This window comes from Esox lucius, chromosome 13 (genome assembly GCF_011004845.1).
Source record: "Esox lucius isolate fEsoLuc1 chromosome 13, fEsoLuc1.pri, whole genome shotgun sequence".
NCBI lineage: Eukaryota > Metazoa > Chordata > Actinopteri > Esociformes > Esocidae > Esox > Esox lucius.
The window spans coordinates 4,552,906-4,575,627 of NC_047581.1; the positions used below are offsets into that span (position 1 = coordinate 4,552,906).

A 22,722-nucleotide genomic window follows, 5' to 3' on the forward strand; every position below is an offset into this window, starting at 1 on the left:
CCAAGTGGTCAAATTAGATCAAATATTGTAGACTCTTAAGAAAGTACACATTAAATGTGCAATGGAAACACAATGAAATCTAAAAACAATGAAATTATTTTTCAGAAAAAATTCACACATGAAAGAATATATTTTCCACATCAGCTAGTCTTTTTCATTGGCATTTCCCTTATTCAACCACTTTGCACTCTACATAGTCATGGTCATACTGTATCAACACATTAATTTACAAACATTCTCAAGCAGACATTGAGCTTGATAAATCCCCGACTTTGCCTAGATATGATTGTATGCACAGTTCACACACAGATTTGTGTGTATGCATGCTTAATACATTGCTCAAAAACATTAAGGGAACACTTAAATCACACATCGGGTTTCGATGAATGAAATATATTAAAGATCAAAATCTTTAATCTACATCATCAATGGAAATGGAAACAAAAATCAACAGCAGATTCAGGGCTGGATTCAAACTCACAATGAAAATGTATGTAAACAATTGAAATCACAGGCTGTTCCAACTTGTGTGAATTTCATCACAGCAACTCATAATGTGACTCAGTAGTGTGTATGGCCCCCATGTGCCTGAATGCACTCCTGATGAGAGGGGCATGCTCCTGATGAGATGGTGGATGGTGTCCTGGGGGATCTCCTCCCAGACCTGGATCAGGTCATCAGTGAGCTCCTGGACAGTCTGTGGCGCAACTTGGCGGTGTCAGATGCACCGATACATAACGTCCCAGATGTTCTCAATTGGATTCGGGTCTGGGGAACGTGAGGGCCAGTCAATGGCATCAATGCCTTCGTCATCCAGGAACTGCCTACACACTCTGGCCACATGAGGCCGGGCATTGTCCTGCACCAGGCGGAACCCGGGGCCCACAGCACTAGAGTAAGGTCTGGATGGATCTGAGGATTTCATACCATTGGCCTGCATTGGCTAGGTGTGTGCGACCCTCCAAGGCTATGCCTCCCCAGACCATCACTGACCCATCACCAAACCGGTCATGCTGGATGATGTTGCAGGCAGCATAACATTCACTATGGCATCTCCAGACTCAAGTCTGTCACATGTGGTCAGTGTGAACCTGCTCTCATCTGTGAAGAGAATAGGGCGCCAATTTTGGTGTTCTCTAGCGAATGCCAATCAGTCTGCACTGTGTCGGGCCCTCATGCCGCCCTCATGGAGTCTGTTTCTGACAGTTTGGTCAGAAACATGCACACCAGTAGCTTGCTGGAAGTCATTTTGTAGGGCTCTGGCAGTGCTCCTCCTATTCCTCCTCACACAAAGGAGCAGATACCAGCCCTGCTGCTGGGTTGATGCCCTCCTACGGCCCTGTCTGTGCTCATCCTATTCCTCCTCACACAAAGGAGCAGATATCAGCCCTGCTGCTGGGTTGATGCCCTTCTACGGCCCTGTCCGTCTCTCCTCGTGTAGCAGCCAGCCTCCTGGTATCTCCAAGCTCTTGAAACTGTACTAGGAGACACAGCAAACTTTCTTGAGACTGCACGTATGGATGTGCCATCCTGGAGGAGCTGGACTACCTGTGCAACCTGAATGGGCTGCATGTACCACCTCATGCTACCAGTGGTGACAAAGACACTAGCAAAATGCAGAACTTGAGAAGAATCAGTCAGGAAGGATATGGAAAGACAGCCTGTGGCCACCACCTGCAAAACCATTCCCTTTTTGGGAATTGTCTTGCTCTTGCCTCTGCAGTGCATCTGTTGTCACTTTGATTTGCATCAAAACAGGTGACACAGATTCACAATCACTTATGCTTCCTAACTGGACTGATTGATATCCTTGAAGTTTGACTTCGTGTTATACTGCAATGATTCTGTGTTTCCCTTAATTTTTTGGAGCAGTATATATATACAGCTCTGGAAATAATTAAGAGACCACAGCAAAATTATCAGTTTCTCTGGTTTTACTATTCATAGGTATGTGTTTGAGTAAAATGAACAGTTTTGTTTTATTCTATAAACTACTGACAACATTACTCCCGAATTCCTTATTTATTTTTTTTTGTAGTTTAGAGTATTTATTAGTAGAAAACATAAACCGGTCAAAATAACAAAAAAAATATGCATTGTTTTCAGACCTAAAATAATGCAAAGAAAACTAATTCATATTAATTTTTCAACAACCCAGATTTTTTATCACAGCTTTCATGTGTCTCGGCATGCTCTCCACCAGTCCATCACATTGCTGTTGGGTGACTTTATGCCACTCCTGGCACAAAAATGTAAGTAGCTCAGCTTTGTTTGCTGGCTTGTGACCATCCATCTTCCTCTTGATCAAATTCCAGAGGTTTTCAATGGGATTCAGGTCTAGAGATTTGGCTGGCCATGACAGGGTTTGATCTGGTGGTCCTCCATCCACACCTTGATTGACCTGGCTGTGTCAATTCTCAGAGTTGGGGAACATAGTGAGAGCAGATGGAAGCAGGTGTTCTTCCAGGATAACCTTGTACTTGGCTTGATTCATGTGTCCTTCACAAAGACAAATCTGCTCCAATCCAGCCTTGCTGAAGCTTCCCCAGGTCATCACCGATCCTCCACCAAATTTCACAGTGGGTGCGAGACACTGTGGCTTGTAGGCCTCTCCAGGTCTCCATCTAACCATTAGACGACCAGGTGTTGGGCAAAGCTGAAAATTTGACTCATCAGAGAAGATTACCTTACTCCATTCCTCTATGGTCCTGTCCCTATGGTCATTCGCAGACTTCAGCCTGGTTCTTCTTTGCTTCTCATTGATGAAGGGCCTTTTTCTAGCTTTGCACAACTTCAGCCCTGCCCCTAGGAGCCTGTTTCGAACCGTCTTCATGTCATTCGAATAAGTTGACGGTCATCTCGGTCAGTGGACAGTCGTTTTTCACCCCAATGTCTGTTGCTTGGCCTTGTTCTTACGAACCGCTGTCTTTAAAATGTTCAGGATGGAAGCAACCTGACGCTCACTGTGTCCCTCTGCCAGTGAAGCCAGAATTGAACCCTTCTTTTCCTCACTCAAAACTATTTTGTCATGCTGAATAGTTTTTTAAAATTAAAAGGTACTACTTGCACTGTTTTTGCCATCCAGCTGGTCCTATTGCAAGAGATGTGGTTCAGGTAATCACCTAATCAGTACCTCATTAAGTAAAATGAGGTGTGCCTGTGTTGGAATTTAACAGACACTGGAATGGAATGGCTGCCATACCTGTAGAGATGCTGATTTAAGAAAAATTAGGAGTGGTCTCTTAATTTTTTCCAGAGCTGTATATATATATATACACTTATGTATCGTTAGTGTGTGAATCATGAAGCAACAATAATCATACAAAATAATAATGAACTAATTCTGGCAATACAATAAAATATCCAACGCGGAAAGCGTGGGTCCGTAATGGGGATGTATGTATGCTGTATACATCGACATATGTATGTATGTATGCTGCAATTGAGCAAATGGGAAATCTTATGAGCATTTCTAGTCAATCATTAGTTTCTGTTCCTCCTCTTCCCTGTCTTCTGTGTCACTCCCTTCTTCAGCAAACTGCACGCGTTTATCTGGGACTCTGCCGTCCTGGAGTTTGAGGCATCACAGAAGTGTGATTTGGTGACAACAGGAGAGCTATTCTTCCGCTCCGGCTTTGGCATAGGCATGCGGAAGGACAGCCCTTGGAAGCAAAATGTTTCACTGTCCATTCTCAGGTGAATATCGACCAGCAACAAGCACCAAACATTGTCGAATACTGACATAGCTCTAATGAAACTTCATTTGCAAAGGTATCTCAAAAAACTATGCAAATTCTGAAATTATCAGTTATCAGTATATTACTATAGGAAATAAGCAATGTTGTACTTCTAATAATTGTGTACTAATAATTGTATTTTAATAATTGTGTACTAAAATACAGTTGTGCTTATACTGTAAGTTTGCAGACTGGCAGAAATTGTGAAATTTTGGCATTGATTTTGGAAATATGACTGATCATGCAAGAAACTTTTATTTAAGGATAGTGATCATATGAAGCCATTTATTATCACATAGTTGTTTGGCTCCTTTTTAAATCATAATGATAACAGAAATCACAGAAATTGATGGCAAGATGAATGCAGAATGTAATCTGAAAATACTGGCAGACAATTTGCATTCTTATGCATGGGATGCTGTTGGACTTTCCAGCACCACAATTTCCCTAAGCACAAGGGCAAGTTGACCATCCAGTGGTTACAGCAGAAAAAGGTGAATGTTCTGGAGTGGCAATCACAGTCTTCTGACTGAAGCCACTCTGGGGGGATCTCAAACGTGCGGTTCATGCAAGACGACAAAAGACTTGACCTTGAGGCATTTTGTCAAGACGAATGGGCAGCTAAACTACCTGCAAGAATTTGGGGTCTCATAGACAACTATTACAAACGACTGCATGCTGTCATTGATGCTAAAGGGGGAAATGAGCAACTTAAGAACTAAGGATATGCAGTCTTTTGAACAGGGGTCAGTAAAAATAAAATGTGTTTGCCATGTTTTGTTTTATGATTGTGCCATTCTGTTATGACCTACAGTTGAATGTGAATCCCATAAGAAATTAAAGACGTGTTTTGCCTGCTCACTCATGTTTTCTTTACAAATGGTACATACATCACCAATCCTCCAAAGGTATGCAAACTTTTGAGCACAACTGTATATAAGAATTTTATAAACCTCATCTTTACTGCTTTGTGTGTCTTAGCCTGATCAGTCTCCAGGAAACCAATTTATGTGTAAGTATCTTGTTTCAGACCTAACCTTGAGTATAATCTGTCTTTTACTTTAACAGCTCTCATGAGAATGGCTTCATGGAAGAACTAGATAAAACCTGGGTGAGATACCAGGAGTGTGACTCTAGGAGTAACGCACCGGCCACACTCACATTTGAGAACATGGCAGGTATGTACGGTTCTCGTTAGTCCACATTAATACAGAAATGAGAAGAAATGGAAACAACAAACTGTTTTGGGAGGATTTAGCCTGCCTTGTCTAAGCCGGAACATTCTGTTTGTGTAGTGTGAAACAGCTTGATGTACACTCCCTAGACAAAACACTGCAGGTGCATAGTTGCTCAAATTGATTTGTGTAGGTGTTCATATGTCTGTGGTAGTTTGATAGATTATATGGATCTTAAGTTCAAAATGATTGTCCATAGATGATACCGAGGTCAGTAGAGAATTGAGTTATTAGTTTAGACTGTTCACTGAATTAAGGTAAATAACGGGTTGTCATGTCCCAAAAGGTGTGTTTATGTTGGTTGCCGGGGGTATCGTTGCTGGAATCTTCCTCATCTTTATTGAGATTGCATACAAACGCCACAAAGATGCCCGCAGAAAGCAGATGCAACTGGCCTTCGCTGCGGTCAATGTGTGGAGGAAGAATCTACAGGTATGATCCATCTGTCTTCCCACCAGAGTTTACTCTAGACTTTTTATGGCCAATATTGCCATTAAGATTCAACAATTCCAGCCATATAGAAAAGCTACCGGACATATTTTCTTTATATAATAGCCTACATTTAAACAGCAATAAAATACAAATGTTGTGATCCAAATTTTTTTTACATTTAAATTAGTCAGCAGAATTAACTTATCACAATATATGTGACCTGAACATATAGGCTACAACAAGGGCAGTCCAAATTTTACATAATTACCTGATCAAAATAATTTGAGCCAGATCGCAATTATTTTTATAGACAGTGATCTTTTTTAACAATATTTTGATTCCAAAATCATGTTTCCAGTCTGAATAATGGATTTGGAGGCCAATGTTAGAAAAATCTCAAAAAATGCCATGCAAATTATGGCAGTTTCCATAGGATGTTTGATACCTCTGGGGAAAGTTATAGGCACAGATCATTTCCTGAAACTCGCTTGCTTCTAGGTTTCAGTAGGCTATGTTGAAATCTAGTTTAGAGTTGTTTTGCAATGCACCATAATGTAGCCTAATTTTCGCAACATTATTATTTAATAGACAAACGCGTTTCAGTCGCTTATTTGTCACATCAACTCTGATCAACCAAAGGAAAAAACACTGAAGCGTGTGTAAAATATTTCAAGTCGAATTTTGTCATTTACAACCATATTTCCTAATTAGACAGTGCGCATTAAAATGGACGGATATAAATATATGTTGTTCCATTACATATTAAACATTGAAATATTTTTTGCTACATAAGGCTATTTCAAATAACAAACTTTTCTGAGGTCTTGCTGGCCTCAGCTGCATCGTCACCTGTTTTTTTGTTAAAACGGCCCGGGGATGTCTGGTTCACATTCGACATTTCAAAGTCATATGCTGGAGTTGCTGCTTGAGTTGCTGTCCGGAGTGTGCGACTTTTGAATCTCGTGCCACGCTTAGTCACATGACCAAACACTCAGTAATGTCTTACAAAAAGAGAGAGTGGAGGCTTGCTGTTTTCTTGGCAACAGATCATATAGGTCACACAATATTAGGCTATTTAATATGATGTTAATCTATTCATTTATTAATTTTCATCTGCCAGACAACTACACCTGATATTAGTGAAAAGCTGGGATTTGCTGGCTAACGTAAACCCTGCTTCCCACATACACCTCAAAAGGTCATCCCATCATCTGATAGCATTCTCTGGAATGAGAATGAAGTCTCAGATTCATAGCTTGCTGCATCTGCATCTAATGTGGCCTATAGTAGTCTTGGTAAATCCACATCACTGTTGTAAGGAAAAACCTCACTTGGGGTAAACTTAAGATTTGTAAATTGTTTTATTTTTCTGGCGATTTAATAATTACTCAGATAAATGCCCATTGATATATTTGTGTAGTCATTGTGGCAGATGTTAATCCCTGATGATTGGATCACACTGACAGGACTAGAAAAGAAAAAATGATTGTTATTACGGATTACATTTCACAGACCAAACTGGGTATATTGCTGTATTAGTGAAATTGAGCCCATGATTAATAAGAGATCCATGTTCAGCTTGGAGGGTAATTGCAGCTGCATGAGTATACGTACACTGTAAGCCCGTTGCTGTGAAAATTACAGGATTATACTGGCTGCTCTTTCCCAGTCATTCACTGTAAAAGGGATTATTGTAGTGTTACTGGTATAGAAATTACAGTATTATTTGCATTACTGTGAAATATATTAGCAGCGGAAAAGGACAGCCAGTGCAGCGGGGAAGTCAGGTAGGTCTGTGGACTGAATACAGACATTACCTTACATGGCCAGCATCCACCTTTGTGCATCGATGACTGAATTTCCTACCAAACAATGTACACCCAAGGTATTAGCATGCATTATGTTTATTATCATTAAGTTTGATTCAATGTCAGATTTTCTTGTCTAGATATTTTTTCATTACAGAACGGGCAAACTCACCAAGATGTTAAGCCAAGAACTACTGAACAGAACATCGCAAATATCATAGGATCCTAATGACTCTTTCATTACCAAGCACTTTATTGCTCTGGGTAGAAAATTCTGAGATTCTTACCAAGTACAATCAGTCTTGGGGTGCTTGGGAGTGAGAGCATGGCCTCTGCATCCACTGGGGTAGTTATGACCTGAATAAATATTAAATATAAAAAGCAATGTTTAGTTACATAATAGTCTTAAAATGCAGTTATAGCTGAAAGTGCAAGCCCTGGTAAAACCTGCTCACAAAAACCTAAAAAGTACCTACATCAGCCTGAAGATATAGCGAGACCTTCTCTTGGAAACTGGCCATCACGACAAGAAGAGATCAGATTCCACAATCCATTGTTCCTTCATCAACCTCCTGACATCTCTGAGAAAAGATGTTACATTTTTCTTCCACCATGTAACTAGAGTTTAAAAAAAAGTGTATTATCTTTTTGTCTTTGGTGTCCAAAGCATCCTTTAAATGGTCATCAAGATCAATCCCAGTCATTGTTTGGAAGTGATTACACAGGAGTCTCTTCATAAACAGAGAAGGCCATTGTTCCGGAAGTTTAGCAATGCTTGGTGGAGGGCTTGAATTAATGGCATAGCGCTGGGTAACATATATGATGTCTATAAGTTCATCAACTCTGCCACACTCTGCTCTGCATGGTCCTTCTTGACAATAAGGACTAAACATTTCCTGTCTTTTCACCTCTGCTGATTCTGGGGTCTCGTCTTCCAGGATGTCCAGTGGCTGCCAGTTGATGCAGGCATAGCGGTCAGATTTTGCACACTTGGATGTTGTGGGCGAGTGGGTAGGTGTTGTCGGCAGGCTATCATCCCTGTCCTACGCTGTGCGCTTGTGTCTCCTCACTCTAAAACTGCTTACACACTAGAAGCAGCAATCGCCGGCCGAAACACCTTGTTCCTTTTAATCATCGGCGTCAATTAGGGCGGCATGCAAAGAGGCAAAATGTTGAGTGTTTTTCTGGGGATCGAGTCACTGTGATGTCTTTGACATCAACATCTACTCTGCCTTGTCATATCAGTTCGCCAAGTATGTTAGTATTATTATTTCATTTAGTAATAAGTACAAAACTAAACTGAATGTGAAATATCGGTTTGGTACGTGTTGTGATCCGGAAATAAAATGATAAACCCTGAGTTTCCCCCTGAACAGACCTTGATGCTGTAACTATAGTAACAGAAATAGCTTAGCACTCTTGATTCAGCCTCGTAAATATGGCAAACGCAAACAAAAAGCCAAACCTATATCTGCCTTCCTTCGTTCAGGGAATTATGGCCTAATAATTTTGTTTCAATCTTCATGATTCTTTGACTTTGTGTCATTAAAATCTGGGTAACGACAACAGCATTATTAAATCCTCCATTGTTGCGATAGTGACAAAAGCACAATATCTGATTGGCTACCTTCTGGCGGCAAGAGGTAAAAGTTGAACATAGTTGAGGTTCGGCGGCTCGACCAAATATTTTGCGCATTCCATTGGGCGGCAGCCGCTTTGCTTCAGCTTGGCGCTGCCTCGGCCACCAGGGTAGGAGGCAAAGCTGCCGTCGAGCATTCATTGAAAGTAATGTAGACTGTAGGCAGAAACTTTTCCCCACACTGTCCGACCACTTGCTATTAATGGCTTCTGTCACACTTCTCATAAAAAAAAAAAAAACGGAGAAAAAATCTATAGTCTACCTAAATCATTACAAATAAAACACAATTAGAATATAATCTAAATATAGGCTACTGTTTTCTCACCGAATGTAATCGTCTGAACTGGTGCCTCCGTAGCAACACACTGTCCCAGTCTCAGGCCCACCACAGTAACTGTGCATCAACGCACAGAACGGCACAAATTAGCTTACAAATGACTTTCAGAAATTAAATCAGTAGCTAAAATATGAACATGAAAAATTAACATGCATATATATACAGTGGGGAGAACAAGTATTTAATACATTGTCGATTTTGCAGGTTTTCCCACTTACAAAGCATGTAATTTTTATCATAGGTGCTCTTCAACTGTGAGTGACAGAATCTAAAACAAAAATCCAGAAAATCACATTGTATGATTTTTAAGTATTTAATTAGCATTGTATTGCATGACATAAGTATTTGATACATCAGAAAAGCAGAAATTTATATTTGGTACAGAAACCTTTGTTTGCAATTACAGAGATCATATGTTTCCTGTAGTTCTTGACCAAGTTTGCACACACTGCAACAGGGATTTTGGCCCACTCCTCCATACAGACCTTCTCCAGATCCTTCAGGTTTTGGGGCTGTCGCTGGGCAATATGGACTTTCAGCTCCCTCCAAAGATTTTCTATTGGGTTCAGGTCTGGAGAGTGGCTAGACCATTCCAGGACCTTGAGATGCTTCTTACGGAGCCACTCCTTAGTTGCCCTGGCTGTGTGTTTCGGGTCGTTGTCATGCTGGAAGACCCAGCCACAACCCATCTTCAATGCTCTTACTGAGGGAAGGAGGTTGTTGGCCAAGATCTCGCAATACATGGCCCCATCCATCCTCCCCTCAATACGGTGCAGTCGTACTGTCCCCTTTGCAGAAAAGCATCCCCAAAGAATGATGTTTCCACCTCCATGCTTCACGTTTGGGATGGTGTTCTTGGGTTTGTACTCATCCTTCTTCTTCCTCCAAACATGGCGAGTGGAGTTTAGACCAAAAAGCTCTATTTTTGTCTCATCAGACCACATGACCTTCTCCCATTCCTCCTCTGGATCATCCAGATGGTCATTGGCAAACTTCAGACGGGCCTGGACATGTTCTGGCTTGAGCAGGGGGACCTTGTGTGCGCTGCAGGATTTTAATCCATGATGGCGTAGTGTGTTACTAATGGTTTTCTTTGAGACTGTGGTCCTATCTCTCTTCAGGTCATTGCCCAGGTCCTGCCGTGTAGTTCTGGGCTGATCCCTCACCTTCCTCATGATCATTGATGCCCCACGAGGTGAGATCTGGCATGGAGCCCCAGACCAAGGGAGATTGACCGTCATCTTGAACTTCTTCCATTTTCTAATAAATGAGCCAACAGTTGTTGCCGTCTCACCAAGCTGCTTGCCTATTGTCCTGTAGCCCATCCCAGCCTTGTGCAGGTCTACAATTGTATCCCTGATGTCCTTACACAGCTCTCTGGTCTTGGCCATTGTGGAGAGGTTGGGGTCTGTTTGATTGAGTGTGTGGACAGGTGTCTTTTATACAGGTAACGAGTTCAAACAGGTGCAGTTAATACAGGTAATGAGTGGAGAACAGGAGGGCTTCTTAAAGAAAAACTAACAGGTCTGTTAGAGCCGGAATTCTTACTGGTTGGTAGGTGATCAAATACTTATGTCATGCAAATAAAATGCTAATTAATTATTTAAATATCATACAATGTGATTTTCTGGACTTTTGTGTCTGTGTCTCTCACAGTTGAAATGTACATATGATAAAAATTACAGACCTCTACATGCTTTGTAAGTAGGAAAACCTGCAAAATCGGTATCAAATACTTGTTCTCCCCACTGTATATATATATATATATGTGTACAGTACTATGAAAATATATTTCACCAATACAGATGAATAAAACAGTTAGCCTAGTCATTCTCAAATTATCTAAAAATGTATATGAATATTAAATGCTATTCAATGACATCGGATGGTTCTGTGTGCAATATTTACAACAAATATATATATAAATAAATATATAACATAAACTGCTACTAAAATTATGACAAGAAAATATTTTTTTTACTTAAATTTTTCTCTTGTTGTAATTCCTTTCCCAAAACAAACTTTCAAATGTTGCATTCCTCTTATTGGTCATATTTGGGCAGGTGATTCTGTGATACTGTTAGTGGCTTTAAAGTAGAACTAATCACAGTACATTTGACCATAATGCATTGCGATTCATAGGACTGTACAAAATACTTTTTTTTACAATACAATATTGTTCATATTGAGGTAAAACACTTTGATATTCATAAAACGTCTTTCAGTGTACATGCAAAAATACATACAACAGAGTACAATCCTTGGTGCCTGTGAAAGGACTGACTTAAGTCTCCTTGTCTTCTGCTACTTTGTGTCAGATTGCACAAGGACACTGACAGTTCCCTGACTGGAGGGGATGATGACCCCTTCCCCAACCACTCGCTCTCTTTCGAGTGCAAAGAATGGAAATGTAGTGGGGAGTGCAAGCCAGGGAGTTTAGCTGAACACCATGGAGACTTTGATGTCTCACTGAAAGGCCTGGAGTGATGAATAGCACGACAGGTGGCAGCAGTGATCAGAGTCAATGTACCAGTGGTCACTCTTCAACGCACATTGTATCCACATTTTCTTTTCATAAAGGGGGATCGGTAAGTAACAGGTCCTTTTGCGTTTTGAAAGGCTAAGCAGCCTAGGTTTGAAATGATGACTCATTTTGGTGCCAATGCTTTTATTTTTGTGTCGACAGTGTTTTAAAGACAAACTAAAGTTGTTTTACATGCCAGGATAATCTGTTGGTAAGCAAAACAATACAAGCCCCACAATAATGTTCCCAGTCACTGATTAAAACTTCAAATACTTTAGAGATACCTTTATCTCTTAACATTGGTTGCAACAGTTTCAAGGCTGAACCTCTGTAATATACTTCTTTATCAACAACTATGCCAACTTGAAACTAACTAAATGTATTTTGTCAAGGTAATTTAGCTCTGGGCCAGAGCATAACTGTGTGTTCTTCAAGTAGTAGCAGCCAACTTTCTGTTGCATTATTGGATTATAGCTAGTTGCTGCTTAGCTTTTTAGATCCAGTTACTTTCAATCATCTATGAGTAAGTATGAGGGATACACTACCGGTCAAACGCAGACAGTAAATTTCTATGAACAATGTTCTCACCAGAAAATACTTGACATACCTGAGCGTTTCAAATTTGACTGGAGCGAGAAGCGTTATTTGAGCAGAACCCTCTCGCTCAATCGCTCAAGTACCACTCCAACACCGCTCCAATACTGTTCCGAGTAGAGCTCACTTCATGTGGTCAGGGCATGCTCATCCCAGCATGCATTTTTAAGACTTGTGTGTTACTTTGCTCGTTGCTTAAGCTGTCATGAAGTTTACTAATTCATCTTATAAAAGGAAGCATCCAATTATATAGAGGTAAGATTTAATAGAATGCACTGACATTCTTTGGTAGGCTGTTCCAGAGTCTAGGGGCCCATATAGCAAAGGCCCGGTTCCCTATAATTTTCATTTTGGACTCTGGAAGAGCCAGAAGTCCTTTTTCAGCAGATCTGAGAGGTATAACAATGCAGTATGGGTTTACCCTGTCACTAATGTAATCAGGTGCCTGACCATGTAGTGCCTTAAAAGTAGAATTTTAAAATTTAGTCTGATCACAAGTAACAAATGTAGAGCTGCCAACGCTGGGGTTATTTCAAACCTTAGTTTAGCCCAGGGCTGGCCAACCCTGTTCCTGGAGAGCCACAGTCCTGTAGGTTTTCTCTCCAACTCTTATTCGGGCACACCTGATTCTAATTAGTAGTTGGATGAAAAGCAGACTCAGGTTAGTCACAAATGAGGCTGAAGAGAAAACCTACAGGACTGTGGCTCTCCAGGAACAGGGTTTGCCAGCCCTGGTTTAGCCCTTGTAAGAAGTCTGTCAACTTGGAGTTTAGCTAGGGACTTCTTGTTGAGGCATGTAAACAAAGCATTACAGTAGTCTAGGCAAGATTAAATAAAAGCATAATTTTCTGGCTGTCTAGTATCTGTGAAATCAAATGGCTATTCGTTGTTATGCTGGGGCGAGACCTTCCAAAAATGTTGTTACTTCAACATCATTTTATGTTGCCTCGCCTTGATGGAAAAGGACAAATGTAATGTAATTGACTTAGTTAGGAAGTTAGGAATCCAAAGGAAAAAAATACTTCTAGAAATGTTGAAAATGTATCGGAAGTTGGCAAAAAACGTTAACTTCCATCCAACTTTTTGGTGAACGGATTAACAGTTAACAAATTTAGCTTTTTGATTATCTGGGCCCAGCTAAGGTAGTAACCACAACCAAGAGTCATAAGAATCATTATGGAATACATGCACATGCTATCAGAAAGGATCAAAGTGGGTAGCTACATTGTAGCTAAGGATTAAAACAATCAGTTCATTTTTGTTTAATTTGTATATTTATATTTTAACAGGGCATTTTTGTTTGATTCCCGATGGTACCACCCTGACTTTTACAATTTCTTTTTTGATATGGTCATTCATGTAAAAAAATAGAACTATAGAATATTCTAATGTGATAATAGTTGTAGTAGTCTGTTAATTATAATATTATTGGAAAACTACACTTAGAAAATGTTTTCACTTGTTAAATGCAGTACTTTTAAGATAAGCATCTTGTATCACCAACTCTTAAAACAGAGTGGATGATCTGGTGCATAACCAGTTTAGAGAAATACGCGACTGCTTTACCCGGCTGCAGCAGTCCTCACTGGACACAAAAGGAGAGGCAGAGAAGTACAGGGTTATAAGAAATGCACCATAGCATGAACCTGAATCCACACACTCTGGCCAAACTCATGTTTTTAAAAGTGAATTCCAAGTTACTATGGACAGACATTTAGCATAATGTTAGCTTATTATTTAATTTCAAATAAATTTTATATTTTTGTTTTTACAGCCAATATGCACATGTATATGCTAGTTAAATGCTAAGTGGTTAATATTTCAAAGCATGTGATTTGGTTATATTTTATAAAACGAATACTCGACAATCACAAAATTGAAGGATTTTGTTTGAATTGTGACTAAACAAAAATGGAATGGCGCAAATTTGGAGTGGTATTTTTCTTCCTGTAAGCAAAGAGTGGTTTTGAGCGGAGCGATCGAAATGACGTGGAGCAGGACATAACCTTTGCTCAGAGAGCGATGAGCGGGATTTACAACAGCTCCAAAACACTCACATACTCTGGTCTCAATAGACAGCAGTGAGGTGAACTTGGCTCCATTTTTCGGCAAGCCTCCGTCTGCTTCTGCCAGAGGTCTTAACATTGGGTTAGGCACTCCCACATGCACCACCCACTTACAGCCATACTGCCATTAGGCCTTCTAATTATGATAGCACAGTAGAAGTGCATTTCCTTGTTCAGTTCAACCGATAAAGCACTTACTGTTCTTTGAAACCATGTTGTTTTTTCCAACCGCTGAACCGTGAGGTAAACAAATCAAAATAAATCGCCTTTAGTACTTTTTTCTACATAAGGTGAAAAACACATAGAGGGGCAGGCTCTTATTGGCAGTGGGGTATATCCTATGAGACACTGTGTTTCTTTGTAGGGTCAAATGAATATCTTGCAAATGTTCTTTATGTTTAAAGATAGATGTCTTGCTTTTGACTGGATGATGTATTATTGTGATATACAATTTGAACTCAATTCTGAAGGTTGTACTTGTGCATATTTAAATAACCCTGATCATGGCTGGCAAACAACAAGCACCACTGATAAAATGTGCCACTGATTCTAGCCAAAGATCAAGCTGTGATCCCTATGAAACACTGGCACAATCTTTTCTGGAGCAATACATGTACAGAAGGCTTCTCAACAAACTGTATTGGCCCTGCATATTGGAAATGCACATTTAGTCCTCTTGCCTCAGGCTTTATTAGCATTTCAAACGATTTCAGACAGCTCTCTGATCAAGGCAGTGTCATTAGGCAACCTCATTCAGTGGTGTACAGTCTGAGGAAGGTTGCCAGAAAAGGAGATGAACACAATGGTGGGAAACTCAAAGAAGGAGTCTGCAATTATTTCACTATTTTTGTCGATATCTGCTATTGAATCATCTCTTGAATATGCCCTATGTCTTCCTTGTAACTGTAATTGATTCTATACTGTGTTTTAGAAAGTGGAAAGAGTCTTGAATGATTCAGACATCTAAAATGAATCATAAAGCTATATTTTATTACTGATACATCTTGTCTATTATGTGGAATTCAAAACACTATGGCGGTTGATATAAACCCGCTCCAGTGCTTTTTTTTTAAGACTCAAGGACTATTAGGGGCATAAAGCCACCAGGAAGATGACCAGTCAGAGAAGTGAATATGGTACAGTCCTGGCCAATAAATCTGATATCATATCACTAACTCTACATTCTGCAACCCTTTTGGTTTCATACACTGCATGTTTTCTGGTTGACGCCCCACCTGCTCCCTTCTCAGACCCTGCTGCTCACTGCCTCTTTGCCGTGGAAGAAACACCATTATACCTCTCACCTTGGTATAATGCAAAGGGGGCCATGTTGAGTTTAACAAGTTTATTGGTTGGTCATTTTTTTTACCCTCCTTTACTTATTCATCATTGTATTCCCTAGCTTCCATCTCCTCCAACCACACCACCCCCTGCCAAACTAAAATATATTTGCTTTGCTTTGTTACTGTCTGTATTGCATTCGTTTTAGCTCATTTTCTTTGCTGACGCTATTGCTTCTTTTTGTATGTAAAATGAACACAGATGGTTCTTATTTTACTCTACCATGCCATCCGAGGCTTCCCCCTTCCGCACTAGTGGCTCAGAAAGTAACCGGGAGAAAATGCACAGCTCTTAATAGCAACCCAGTTCTTTGGAAGCATTCAATTATATAGAATTCTTTATATGTCCACATGACATGGGTTTAGTCTGAAAACAGACTTGAGACACGGGACCATGTTCAATATAGATTAATGTTAGAGCTTCTTGGCAAAAGCAGAAACTGAGAATTTCACACAAGGGAAGAGCTAAGAGGTAGAAAGTGGTGTACTGCAATGTAGTGATGTGGGTGAGTGTGGGGGTCGGTGGGTGGGGGGCTGAGGGGCTGAGGGGCTGAGGGGGGGTTGGTGATGGTTGGACAATGAGACGAAAAAAAACTAAACGCACTCCTTCACTAAAAGAACACCAATAATGTTTCTACATATATATTTATTTTAGGATAGGAAAAGTGATAGAGCAGAGCCCGTCTCCAAACAGAAAGCCTCTTTTAGGTCCATCAGTACCTCCCTGGCCTCCAACATCAAGAGACGTAGGTCCTCCAAAGACACGGTAAGGAGATGAAGAAATGACTGCCCTCCCCTGTAATTCTCTCTCTCCTTCTCTTCCTTCATCTCGCCCTCTTCTCACTCTCCTCTGTCATCTCATTTATTTCGCCAAAACGTCTCATTCCAGACTCTTGTCAGTCATCCTCCCACACATGAAGTTACAGTCATGGCCACGCGTCTGTCAGTCAGTCAGTCATCGGTAAACCATCCAGACATCTGTCCAAAATCAAACAAGGAAAACCGATAAGAGCAGGTGTAGGCTTTCTAAAGCTAAGGGCTTTGGTTTTCTTTTTCTCTTTTCCCCCGCTCCTTTCTTTTATGAATGACTACTGTGTAAGGGGGCAATATGAGCAGCACGTCACGCGATTTGCTGGTCGTTGTCCTGTGGCTAACCTGCACATCATTTTGGTTTGTACTCTCCTCTAGTTGTGTATCTGTGTGTTTTTGTGTTGTTTCACTGCTTGGTCTGTGCTGCACCTTCCTTTGTGAGTCACATAATGTGTGGTTGTTGTCAAGCCACATTCCTGTCATTAAAAAAGAATGGCCAAGAAAAAAACTAAATACCTAAGGTAACAGACTCACAAAAATCTTGTTTCTTTCAACAGATTTAACTTTTCTTTGTGTGTTGGGGGAGGAAAAACACTTTTTGACCAAACAATTTTCACTTGCAGTGTCTGAATCAACTGATGTTGCTGGGATTGAAGTGTCATTGTATACCAAGTATTGTCCAGATGAAAAACCTTTAATGACAATTGTTTCTACACTAGATTATTTCGGAATTCAACAGGAGTCCTGGTTGTGTATACATGGAAAATGTGTTGATTACTGCTGCAGTTATTATTGTTATGGATTTGTTCTATAATGTATGAGCTGTTGCCAGCTCCTTTTGAGGTCATATATGTTTTTGCGCAAGCTAACTTGTGTTTATGGTATGTGTTGAGCACTGAAATTGTCCACGTAATATTTTGGGTTATTTTATTCCCCCTTTTGCCTCCAGGTGGTGTCCTGCAGATCCTTTTGACCAAAGATCAAAGTAGTGTTTTGAATTGTTTTGGTTTTTTGTTACAGGTTCTTTTACAGACCATTTTCCAGAGCTGACCCAGCAAACCAGAACTTGTTCTGTCAAAGTTCCCAGAACATTTGTTAGGTTACAACAATTGTTCTTATGATACAGAAACAATTAAGTTGTGCTTAGTTTAAATAATTTTTGTAAAAAATAAACCTGATGTTGCTCTCATTTTATTATGGCAGTTTAAACACTACTGGTAAACTGAGTTATTACCGAATCAACACTTAAGAATTTTGTCAATGTTGTGCGCAACATTTTAGTGAGTGTAAGGAGTCAATTCCAGGGATGTTTTATACAAAACCTTCGAAATAAAAAAAATGTGTTGTCAAGGAAATGGTTTTGGGAATTTAATCATCCTTAAGTTGCATAAAAACCGTACATTATTTTCTGGGAATGTTCCCAGGTTACTGGCTTCCCTGTAAATAATTAACCCAATTTTACTTCAGAATTTGTATTATTTTAAAGCAGGGGTACTGCAGTAGCCTAAGGTAAACAACTGAGAAGAGCTTAATATTGATATATATTGTTAGAAATTTACCCATTTATTTTTGTCCTTAACCATCCTATTATTTTATATCAGTGTTTATTTATGAATGGATTTTTAGTGTCAGTGTCCACTTCACATGCCACACTGCTACTTTCCTCCTCCTTGGTTGTTGTGGAGTAGACTGTTCTCATGCTGTTCACCTGTCTGTCAGCAGGCGGTGCTGTGAGCTATGATTCGGAATGTGTAGCTACAGCGTTACATTACACTGTAACAGCATTGGAAACAGTGAGGTAAAACTGGGCCATGTTCAGTAGCCAAATGTTGTTGAATGTTGCAGATACAAAGGCCATGGAGAGAACATACTTCATTCCTTGTTCTATATGTCAGAGAGGGATGTTTGTTCTGCATAGCACATTTCTATCTGAACGTTCCACACCATTGGCCCCATGGTACAAAGTCATCTTTGTGCAACATGGTATAAACCTTTTACATTTCCTTTATGGATTTCTTGGTCACAACAGAACCCAAATGAAGCAACATATATTTTTTACCCTCACAGGGTAAAATTGATAATTCAAACCTTATACCAAGGGCATTTGGCAAAAAAAACATTTGTTTAGGAGCTGGTTGTTTTGAAAGGTAAACAGCTCAATGCCATTTATTCAAACCTCCTTAATACAAAGGTAATTGGTCGATCCATGCTGAAATGAACGATTTCTCAGCAGGAAAAAAGCATCTGTGTCCACATATAATCATGTCAGTTTCCATGGTAACCTTTAACCAAGAGTATAAGCCATTTTTAAGACCCTTAGTAACACATAGAAATAATTCCCCAATACTGATGGTAAATTGCATTCTGTGCAGCAAAATATAAGGGTATAACATTTTGCATTTATTTAAAAACAATACTCACAGTAACACTTCTAGCACACATCTCTATAAAAAATGTAAAATACCATGGCATATGGCAGAAATTAAAATTGGTCAGTTACTTGGCAACAAGGCAAGCAGCTTAGTCTTACATCTGTGACCTTGCTTTGTTTATTGATCAGCACGCACAGTTCAGAGTGCTTGCTGTGCTCGGCGCGATCTGTCCAAACAACCATTCCGAATCACAGGCAAACACTGCCTTGTGGGGAGAGGAGGGTCAAAAGTATGACATAATCACTTGTTACATAACGTTTGTGGCCTATGCGCTGTGAATGTATGGGCTTTGAGTACAGCTGAAATCATGCTGTCTTTATGTCTTTCTCCCATACTCTCTGCAGCCTTATCCCACGGACATCACAGGCCAACTCAACTTGTCAGACCCCTCTGTTAGCACAGTGGTGTGAGAAAGAAAGATGGAGAAAAGACTGGAGATAGACTTTTGACTGAAAAAGAGAGAGGATTCTGGTTGTGGGCCAGAAGTGCTGGTCTGCTGCTGCTACGCTGCCTGAGCCGTTGCCTTTTCCTTATTTTGCTGTCTACCCATATAGAATGTTTTGCCCATTCTACCGGAATCCCACCAAACAGGACAGACAGGAACCAGAAAGACAGCATCCCACTGTCACACTGTGCCAGTTCACACTGGAGCCAAACTGCACGTTTTTGTGGACCGACCTAGCACAATGACAGCTTTAGGCTGTTTTTTTTATTTATTCAACTTTATAATCTGTCTGCTATTGTCCCGTTGTGCTGTTTACTGTATTTACAAAACAACAAGAATTCTGTTTTGTTTTGTTACCAGAGACCGTTTCACCCCTGGATTGCAACATGTTGTCCTGCACTGTGTTATTTGATTTTCAAAACACGATAGATTTGATAGATCAGAATGTTTAATGTCACTGTCTTACTACCTCCATTTATTTAGAATAACCTTAGACATTTACTGTAGATATATGTATTTTGTACTGCATTTTCATAGTTTTTTTCTTTGTGTTCTTTATCAGCCGTTTTTTTGTTAGCTTTAGGCTAATGCTGTGTAGTTTGTGCAATAATTACGCAAACGTGGATGATTTCTAAATAAGTGGCATGCAGTAATATCAATACCTTATGTGTAAATCCGAGCTAAGAAAAGTTTCTGTTGTAGCACTCAGTTTAGCTGCAGTCTTTCTTTATCTGTCTTCGTTAATACTTTTTCATGAGTTCATTTTCTTTTTTCTCTCAGTGGTGGTAAAGTATTTAATTGGCTGGCAAGTGGCAATACCTTCAGCGTTCATTATACTACAGTATCGCGGCGCCAAATGCCTTTGGCAAGACAGCGACAAAAGAGCTGGCTCTAACAGAAATACACAGGGACAGGGGTGTTGTAGGCTACTTGTTGTTTATTGAAGAATATTGTCTGTCAATACTGTTGCATTGTTTTTTTTTACACAGTATAGGAAAGTCATTCATGAAAATGTATTCTTCAGTCAACATTAAGTCTCTCTGTAAAGTATTTATTTTACATCAAGACATCATTGAGGATAACAAATGAGATGTTGCTAACTGTTGTAACCTAAATGTAGCTGCCCTCTCTTCCCCCAGATGATTCACATTTCTGTTTTTTTTTTTTAACCCTAAATTGTCCCACCTGATTTTAATATTAAACTAATCATCAAGCGTTTTACAAAATGATCAGATGTGCCAGTTTAGGGTTAAAACATAAATGTGAAACATCTGCTGTGGCTCGAGGAGGAGTTTGGAAAACGATGTAAAAGCTATCAAAGATTCTCATCACTCAAGCAAAAAGCAGCACCATGCAGAGAGATGGTTCAGATGCAGATATAGGAAGAGACTATGAACGTTGCATATACATTATTGTGACATGTACATCATTTCCGGATGCTTTGAGAGTAGTTGCATTGAAAGAGATTCCCTCTCTTTGGGTCAAAGTATCCTGTAATGCTATCTACGTCATTGTACTGTGTATCGTGTCCATATGTATAATATCAATTCATGTTTAATCAACTGTAGGGGCTTTATAGTAATTGGCTAAGATGGCTGTGGTAGATGTGTGGTTAACCCTAAGTAAGTTACTACCATGTATTACTAATATTATAATATATTTCACTATATTACTGTATTTAGCTTTATATATGAAATTAGATAAATAAGACCCCCCCCACCCCTTTCAATTACTGTTACTGAAAATACGCTGGCATTTAGTCTGCCGATAGCAAATTGGCTAACTGCAAAAACAAGATATTGTATAAAGTTTGTTTTCTTAAAAACAGTAAAATGCTAAAGTGTAACAGCTAAATTGTATTCTAAATACAGTTCCTCACTCAAAATCTAAAATTCTTTAGTTTAGTATTTTTGTACTAAATCAAAGTGAGGGCCTTGCTCATAATATTTGTGAGAACTTAAGAATGTTAAACATGTACCTGTAACTGCTAGACAAGTGTACTGTATTTTATGAGAGGATGATATGTTTTTCTGCAATTGGCCTAAGATATTAGACTTAGAGAGAGACAGAAATGTATCTTTCTGGATCAACTTTTTTTTATTATGGTTGAAATGTTTATGGGCAAATGTTTTGTAGAAATGTTTCTTTATTATTCAAGTAAAATAATGTGGCAGAGTTCAATATTACTACTAATAATGTAGCCATCAACTAGAGATCTGAAGTTTAGCTATGGTTGTCTTACTGTTTTCATGGATATGGAAATGGTCAAATGGTTAAGTAAGTATAATAAGTCTAAATGAAGTTCAAATAAGTTTTAATGATGTACAAATTGTACATTGTAAATTGTATCTTTGATAATGTAATTTCCAGGGATCATGATTATTCGCAGCAAATCCTGCCTATTAACTCTATCAAATGTTATAATTGTTTGACAGACCTACTTATTTCTCAAAACAGCATTTATTCAGAATGCATTATAATTCAAATAGTGAGTTGGGTTTAATAGGCAGTGCAAGTGAACATTTTGGTTTGCTTGTGAAAAGTGCAAAGGTTATGTTGGTCCAGAGGGTTTAGTGGTGGCAATGCTTGGGAAAACGATATGGCATTGTGTGATAGAATTAAAGACTGTAAGTACAGGGTACAATGGCCAATCAGAGGACTCAGAAACATTGTTTTTCTATTCTTTAAAAGTAAAAATACAATATTTTAAGATAGTAAGTTAGGCATCTATAACCTAAGCAATCACTACCAAATGTGCTTTCTATTTAATTCCTATGTTGTGTGAATTATTAATAAAAAGTAATATAATATCTCTCTGTAATAGAAATCAGTTTTATTATTTAATAAAATGTCTGACATATTAAATGCAACGACTGCACCCACTGCTGCCTCTCCTCCCCCTGCAGAGGGCAGGCTCCAGCGGTCGACGTCACTGGTCTTCTAACACCACCGCCCATCTCATTCATGCATTTCACCTGTTGTCTTGTTTAGCGCAGCTGGTCCTCATTCCCCCCAGTATATATGTTCCCTCTGCTTCCCCTGTCTTTGTGTGTTATTGTCTCGCCTACCAAGAGCATTGTCAGGCTACGCCATTATTTCCACAATTAAAATACATAATCAGTACGATTTCGGATTCCTGCTCCGGGGCGTTTGTGGAACTGAAACATCGTTTCACCACCGCTCCGGTCCTGGCCCATCCCGACCCGTCATTCCAGTTCATTGTGGAGGTGGACGCGTCCGACTGCGGGCTCGGTGCCATCCTCTCCCAACGGACGGGGAGTTGTAACACGCTGTGCCTTCTTCTCTCTGAAGCTCAGTGTGGC

At 39.6% G+C, this 22,722-nt stretch overlaps 1 protein-coding gene across 6 annotated transcripts in view; it reads left to right on the plus strand.

Annotated features, from left to right (window-relative positions):
• The window catches only part of grin1b (glutamate receptor, ionotropic, N-methyl D-aspartate 1b), a 53,666-nt gene extending 31,451 nt beyond the window's left edge, over positions 1-22,215 (plus strand). For 3 of the 6 annotated variants that reach the window (XM_010900107.4, XM_010900108.4, XM_010900109.4), the window contains 5 exons: positions 3,535-3,696; positions 4,806-4,915; positions 5,259-5,404; positions 16,368-16,478; positions 19,299-22,215. In XM_010900107.4, coding sequence (XP_010898409.1) covers positions 3,535-3,696; positions 4,806-4,915; positions 5,259-5,404; positions 16,368-16,478; positions 19,299-19,364 — 595 coding nt within the window. In that variant the 3' untranslated portion in view covers positions 19,365-22,215. Of the gene's footprint in view, positions 1-3,534; positions 3,697-4,805; positions 4,916-5,258; positions 5,405-16,367; positions 16,479-16,812; positions 16,883-19,298 lie in introns of all 6 variants that reach the window. The other 3 variants (XM_010900110.4, XM_029124641.2, XR_002197690.3) reach the window with 2 other exon arrangements.
• The last annotated feature ends 507 nt before the right edge of the window (positions 22,216-22,722 follow it).